At 48.7% G+C, this 7,612-nt stretch overlaps 1 protein-coding gene across 1 annotated transcript in view; it reads left to right on the forward strand.

Annotated features, from left to right (window-relative positions):
* ADAMTS17 (ADAM metallopeptidase with thrombospondin type 1 motif 17) overlaps window positions 1-7,612 on the forward strand; it is a 479,690-nt gene that overhangs the window by 451,545 nt on the left and 20,533 nt on the right. The window contains exons 21-22 of the mRNA XM_004372648.2: window positions 20-224; window positions 5,130-5,282. Of these exons, the coding sequence (XP_004372705.2) occupies window positions 20-224; window positions 5,130-5,282 (358 nt within the window). The remainder of the gene's footprint in view (window positions 1-19; window positions 225-5,129; window positions 5,283-7,612) is intronic.

The following is a 7,612-nucleotide window of genomic DNA, read 5'->3' on the forward strand; positions in this document are numbered from 1 at the left end:
CTGTCCTCCTTCTGGGCAGGTGGGCAGCAGGGCCATGGAGCCCCTGCTCGGCGACCTGTGAGAAGGGCATCCAGCACCGGGAGGTGACCTGCATGTACCAGCTGCAGAATGGCACCCACATCGCCACACGGCCCTTCTACTGCCCAGGCCCCCAGCCGACACCGGTGCAGAGCTGCGAAGGCCAGGACTGCCTGTCCATCTGGGAGGCATCAGAGTGGTCACAGGTGGGTGCCTGGGCTTCCTGCTGGTGGGGAGACCACCAAGAGGGTCTTGGGCCCTGTCCACAGGAACCTCAATGCATTACCTTTCATCCCATGGTGCTTGTGAGTTGCCAACACAGTCCCTTGAATCACAGTCCTTGCCATCCCCAAATCACCTCAAAGTTACTTTCTAGCTCCAGTATTCTTAGGTTCCATCTGAAATAACAACACACTTCCCCACAGTGACAAGTACTATTTGACCTCATTTCCTGTGAAAATTCACATGTAGATATATACCTATATCTGTCTATATCCTTGGGTGGTGTGAACAGTTAAGCTCTCAAATATTAACCAAAAGGTTGGCAGTTTGAACCCACTAAGAGGCGGCTTGGAAGAAAGGTGTGGCCATCTGCTTTCAAAAGGTCTTAGCCTTGAAAACCTGATATAGCACAGTTCTTCTGTGCACACATGGGGTCACCATGAGTCGGAATCTACTTGATGGAATAGGTTTGTCTTTTGTTTATTTTTATGTATATCTATAGAGAGAGAGAGCCCTGATGGCGCAGTGGTTAAAAGCTTGGCTGCTAACCAAAAGGTCAGCAGTTCAAATCCACCAGTCGCTCCTTGGAAACACTATGGGGCAGTTCTACTCTGTCCTGTAGGGTTGCTATGAGTCGGAACTGACTCAACGGCACCTAACAACAACAAATATATGGATACACCTTTTGATTTTCCTTTGGGCATATTTGCACTGCCGTGTGATCTGTTTGGGAAGGTAATTTCAAGACTCCTTTAACTCCATGGCAGTCTTTGAATATTGCAAGAGCCCAGTGCTAGGAGAGAGAGTCTTTAGTGTGCGAGTCAGAGCTACGAATCTCATGCTGTGGAGCATTTTGGAAAGAGGTTGATTAAGCCTTACATTTTAATTTTGAAGACTGATCCTGGAAATATTTTATCTTAGATGATATCATCCTTACAGGCCCACTTTACATTAATGATTTTGATTTTTAGGATATAAAACAAACAAACAAACAAAAAAATCACTGAATCAAGGACAGGCTTTGCTCAGGTCCTGCATCACAAGTGTTTTAGAAAACTCAAAAAGGCTGTGTCCAAGACACTCTCTCCAGTACGGAAAATGTTTCTGAAGTTTCTTTTTATTGCCAAACAGTTGGAGTTCTTTTGAATAATAAAGTAATCAACCCATTTGTAATGAACGAGAAGGCCACCCTTGGCCGCTCTGAAATGGAGTTTGGTGTTCAGACAGATCTTGACACATATCTGTTGAAAGGCTTGAGTCTTTAACCTACCCTTTATGATCCATTAAGAAAATGAAAGAATTTAAAACGTATGTTTTTTAATTTTTTTCTTCATACGCACTTAGGTTTGCAAGTTTAATACGCAAGGGAATTTTTTTTTTTTTTTTTTGGCTACTTGCTGGAGGGGGAGGGAGTAGGTAGACAGTCCCCTCCCTCCCTACCAGGTGAGCCTTAAGGCCCTTAATCAACTGACTCTTGATCCAAATAAGATTTGTGCCTTAGTCTTATCAAAACTGTAAATTTTCACTCAAACTCTCTTACTGGGGAAAAAATGCCTTCTTACCAAAATAGCCAAGCCTGAAATGATCAGTTGTTACAGCATTAAAGAACACCATATTTGGAAAACGCGAGACAACTGGGGCAAGACTTAAAGACATATCTGTATCTATGTAGGAGTCCCTGAGTGGTGGTGCAAAGGGTTAAGCACTCGGCTACTAACCGAAAGGTTGGGGGTTCAGTTCTACCCAGAGGCACCTCAGAAAGAAGGCCAGCGATCTACTTCCAAAGACGTCAACCATTGACAACCCTGTGGAGCACAGTTCTACTCTGATACATATGGGGTCACCCTGAGTTGGAATCAATTCAACAGCAACTGGCTTTTGGTTTCAGTGGTGCAAATGGTCAGTGCACTCAGCTGCTAACCAAAAGAATGGAGGTTTGAGTCTACCCAGAGGTGCCTCAGAAAAAGGTCTGGCAGCCCACTTCCAGAAAATCAGCCATTGAAAACACTATGAAACACAGTTCCACTCTGATACACATGGGGTAGCCGTGAATTGGAATCAACCTGACAACAGGGTTTTGTTTTGTTTTTTTTAAATATACACATAGATAATGTACATGCTTAATCCTGGACTAGTATCTACATCAGTCAGTCTAATTCTGGTTCAACCCAGGTTTGAACAAAATGCTTCTTTCTCAACTTGGAATCAAATCCTTTCCCATGAGATGCTCACAAAGCTGGTGTTTCTGCAGCTTCCTGTGTGTGGAAGCCCCCTAGCCTTTCTTTTTCTGGGAACGAATGGGCTTCATTTTCCTTGAGGGAGAGTTTTAGTGATGTGGTTGCTCTTACTCAGCCAGCATTGTTGATCGCTCTCACCACCTCCACCCCAGTTTCCTCCCGATCTAGTTAGAATGCGGAACAAACATCCAGAGAGAAGCCAAAGGTAGTGACCCCCTCCTGTCCTCGGCTGCCAGTCCCTGTCCTTGCATTAGAAGCAAAGAGAAACTGGCCACCACCCGCCTGTGCCAGGTCTCCTCAGAGGCAGTGCCATCCTGAGGCACTGCCCTTCTCTAAGGCCAAGGGGCTCCAGCAAAGGGACTACTGGTCCAAAGGGTGAACCAGGGTTTGGTCAAGAAATAGGCTGGAAATTCACTGTCAGAAATTCAACGGGAAGGGGCAAGGAGAGGTGAGTAGATAAGACAAAGCAGAAACCCAGGTAAGCAGAAATGGTAAGGAGCTCTTAGTTCTGGGAGGAACCAGCCATGTGGGTCCCGGGGCCAAGGAGGAGCCTAGAGCCCAGTGAAAGGACTGAGTTGCTGAAATGGCCAGGAACGATTCCTAGGAAGAGGAGCAGAGCTGGCAGCTTGAGCAAGGGCAGCCTTTCCATGCAGGAGCCCAGGGTTCCCCACAACAGCCCTCCTTGTCCCACCCCATCATACCCTGTGTGCAAAGTTTCCAGGGACGGATCCTTCACACTCCAAACCAGTTGCCGTCAAGTCAGTTCCGACTCATGGCGACCTCACATGTATCAGAGTGGAACTGTTGTCCATAGGGTAGATCACCAGGCCTTAATTCCAAGGTGCCTCTGGGTAGACTAAACTGCCCACCTTTCAGTTAGCAGCTGATCCAGTTAACCATTTGCACCACCAGGGACCCTGCTCATACTCCAAGGCCCCTTTAAACCAGCCCTCACCCTGCATCCAGGCTCAAATGCATTTGCTCTCCCAGCTCCCCGCAGGATGTCTCGTAACCAGTTTCTGGAGCATGTATAATTCTTCCAAAGCAACCCATTTGAAATTAGTCTAAAAAGAAAACCCAATGGGACTTTCAGATGGAGAGCTAAATTGAATTCATAGGAAAAATAAATCTAGATGACATCTTGGGATAAATATTGATAGCAAAAATATCTCATTAAGAATAATATTTGTTTGTCATTTTATGTACTTTTTTTTTTTTTTTTTCAGAAAACAGTGCAAATTTTAAAAGTCACAAAAATCACTGCTATGAAACCCAAACCAAACCCCTTGATATCGAGGTGATTCCAACTCATAGCGACCTATAGGACCCAGTAGAACTGCCTCATAGAGTTTTCAAGGCTGTATATCTTTATGGAAGCAGACTGCCACATGCTGGTGGGTTCGAACCGCCAACCTTTTGGTTAGCAGCTGTGCTTAACCACTGTGCCACAAGGGCTCCTTCAGCCTCCCATATTTCTGATAAACTGAGCAAGTATGAAAACTGAAAGTAGAGATATTGGGGCTCCACTGTGTGCCATTAGAGCTTGTGGACACTCTCCCCAAGAGCTCTCGCACCCAACTGTTGTAGGAAATCTCACTGAGAATCTCCTGGGTAGCTCTGGCTTCCTCGATGCCTGGAATCCAGTCTTCAGCCACCATCCCCACAAGTTCTGTGTTTGTCTCCATTGTGGGGACGGGGCTTCCACTGGGGTCACACACTGACCAACACACAGCAGGTCAGAGGGCAGCTCCCCAGGCTTGCCAGACCATGTCCTTCTGTTTGCTTGCCAACCCACCAACACTAGGCGGGCTCCCTTCTTTGTTGTGGTGAGCCAGCCCTCTCCAGCCATCCCGGTGGAGCACGCTGGGAGCAGGTTCCCAACGCATCCCAGAGCATCCTCTGTGTTTACATGCGTCACTTCCTGCTCCATCATCATTCCTTCCCAGGATCTTGCTGCTGGATGGCGTGGGCATCCTGAGCTCTTGAAGGCCTGCACATCACTTGTCAACTTCAGCCCCTGCTCTGGTCTCCTCCCCACGCTGCTGCTTCCCACATCTTCCAGCAAGTTAATAAAACACCCACCGGAGGGACCGTTACTCTGATACTGGTCTTGGCATCCACATGAAAACATTCATTGTAGCTCTCTCCCAGGGTTTACCCACTGCTTGTGGCTTTGCTCCCCATCCTGTCCTCTCCCCGCTGACTCTGTGCCTTTGCCTTGGGTTGGCCCAAGCAGAAACGTGTCCCTGATGAGCCAGGGCCTCAGGCCCCTTGGCTTCAGTTTCCTCCCCTTGCTCCACCCTAGTGTCTACCCCACATTTGCCCTTTGACCTGGTCCACTGCACTGGTCTTTTGGACCTGGAAACGAGCCCCTGTTGGACCTCCCAGATGGCCTGAGTTCTTCCCCTTCCTGACTCCTGTGCCCCGTCCTCCTGACCCAAACCCTCCACCACTGGCCATTGGCAGAAGTCCCAGCTGGGACTATGTGGATAAGCCTCTAGAAGAAAGACCTGGGGCTTTTTGAGGATGGAAACCGTGTCATCCTCACCTTTGCATCCCAGCACTGGACCTGGCATATAGCAGGGACTTGATAGGTGTTGATGGACTGGCGCTGAATTGGATTGAACTAAATATCTGAGTGGTGTCTTGCAGTGTTCTGCCAACTGTGGTAAAGGGATGCAAAAACGAACTGTGACATGCACCAACTCACAAGGAAAATGCGACGCAGCCAGGAGGCCAAAGTCCGAGGAGGCGTGTGAGGACTACTCCGGCTGCTACGAGTGGAAGACGGGGGACTGGTCTAAGGTGAGTACAGCATGTGCATTCCAATCTCGCTCCGGCTGCACAGGGGACGCTGGAGTCAGGAGCTCAGCTCTTGTCGTGGGCCCCTGTTCTACGAGGTGATCCCAGTCTAAACAGGCAGTGTCATATTTTTTCCAAACTCTGCACCTGCCAGTGACCCCCATAGGCTTTATTCCATGATTCTCCCACCAGGCTGTACCAGCCCCGCCACTTGCGTCTTGCTGGAAGCATTCCCCTGCTTTGTGTGCATTGGGCAGGAAACCAGATACAGCCCGAAGCACGCCCACGGGAGGGTGCTGGAACAGAGGTGCTGCCTGTGGCCCCCAGCATCCTACCGTGGCGTGGCTTCTCCAGCATAATGGGAGGCTTGGCCAAGGGAGACCCAAAGGGGGCTCATGGGGCAAACATCACTTCCACTCATTGATCTGGCAGGGCCCATTAAATGCTGGGTCCAAGTGTTCACCCAACGGGGCATTTAAAATGGGAGCAGGGGAATCTCGTTTCTTTGAAGAACAGCATGGCTTGTGATCACAAGTTGAGCTATTTCAGGCCAGAGGCATTCATCACAGCTGGAATAATGGGACGTTTCTAACTAGAAACAAATTGCGCTGGAGGGATCACAATGGATGGTGGTTTTAAAGGAAGACGTTGACTGTCCATGTTAAGAGTGGAGTGTTACCTTTTACTGAAAAGACCAAAGGTGCCGTTGACCTCCGGATGCCAGTGGAGGTCTGGAAGGAGCCCAGGCTGACTCACAAGGGCTAAGTTCAGATCCTGGGTGTACCCTTTCCTACCCCAAGACTTTTGGATCCCCAGTCTTCTTACTAATGTGGAAATAAGCGCACCTCCTGGAGGTATCAAACCATCCAGTCATCTCTGACTCACGGCTTCCCCATGTGTGTCAGAGTAGAACTATACTCCATATGATTTTCATGGCTGATCTCTTGGAAGCATCTTGCTAGGTCTTTCTTCTGAGGCACCTCAGGTGGGTTCGAACCATCAACCTTTCGGTTAGTATGCATACAAGCACTGTGAGCTGCAGGGCCCTAGGAAAAAGTTAGAGAGAATCCATCCCTGGTCAAGTTTATGGAAAAGTTGTTCCATCCATGAATTGCCCAGATAGCCGTTGGGCACCTTCCTGTGTTCTGGGCAGGGAAAGGAGGGCTGGCGCTCCATGACATTAACAATGAACAGACATTTTGTCACAAGAGAAGGTAGTTACGGAAACCTTTTCAACCCCAACACCACTTCCGAAGGCTGCCCCTGCTTTGGTTACTCCTGTCCCTTGCCTCCTATCCCCAGGCTTGCCTGCCCAATTAGGGCCCCCATTGCTGTGGTTCTGTGGCCAAGTCACTGCAATTCAGCCAGCATTTCCTGAGCTCCTGTGCTGGGCACTATGTGGGTACGGGGGAATGAGAGTAGATAAGGATACATCCTGGATACAGACAGACAGCATCAACGACAGTAGGCCATGATAAGCTAGCTGGGCAAGTGGGACTCAGGCAGACCTACCTGGGGAGACCACCAACGGGGGTGCTGGTGGAGTGTGATGCTACTCTTACCAGGATCAGTAACAGTGGCCCCTGACATTCACCAATGCTTTAGAATTTATAAATCTCTTTTTTTATTTATTCCCATACAAAAATTTATACATACACTGTTGTGTGACCCTAATTGCTCTCCCTGTACAGTGACAGCACACTCCACCTTTCCACCCCTGGTTCCCCATGTCCATTCAGCCAGCTCCTAACCCTCTCTGCCTTCCCATCTCACCTCCAGACAGAAGCTGCCCGTTTAGTCTCTTGTATCTACTTGAGCTAAGAGGCACAACCCTCACAAGTATCACTTTATGTCCCACAGTCCAGTCCAATCCCTGTCTGAAGAGTTGGCCTCAGGAATTGTTTTAGTTCAGGGCTGATAGAGAATCCGGGGGCCAAGCTTTCTGGGGTTCCTCCAGTCTCAGTCAGACCATTAAGTTCGGTCTTCTCACTAGAATTTGAGTTCTGCAACCCACCTTTCTCCTGCTCCGTCCGGGACTCTCTGTTGTGTTCCCTGTCATGGTGGTCATTGGTGGTAGCCGGGCACCATCTAGTTCTTCTGGACTCAGATTGATGAAGTCTGGTTTGTGTAGCTCTTTTTGTCTCTTGGGCTAATACTCACCTTGTGTCTTTGGTGTTCTTCATTCTCCTTTACTCCAGGTGGGTTGGGACCAATTGATGCATCTTAGATGGCTGCTTGCAAGCTTTTAAGACCCCAGATGCCACTCACCAAAGTAGGATGCAGAACATTTTCTTAATAAGCTTTGTTATGCCAATTGACCTAGATGTCCCCTG

The sequence above is a fragment of the Trichechus manatus genome, unplaced genomic scaffold, assembly GCF_000243295.1.
Source record: "Trichechus manatus latirostris isolate Lorelei unplaced genomic scaffold, TriManLat1.0 scaffold00019, whole genome shotgun sequence".
Taxonomy (NCBI): Eukaryota; Metazoa; Chordata; class Mammalia; order Sirenia; family Trichechidae; genus Trichechus; species Trichechus manatus.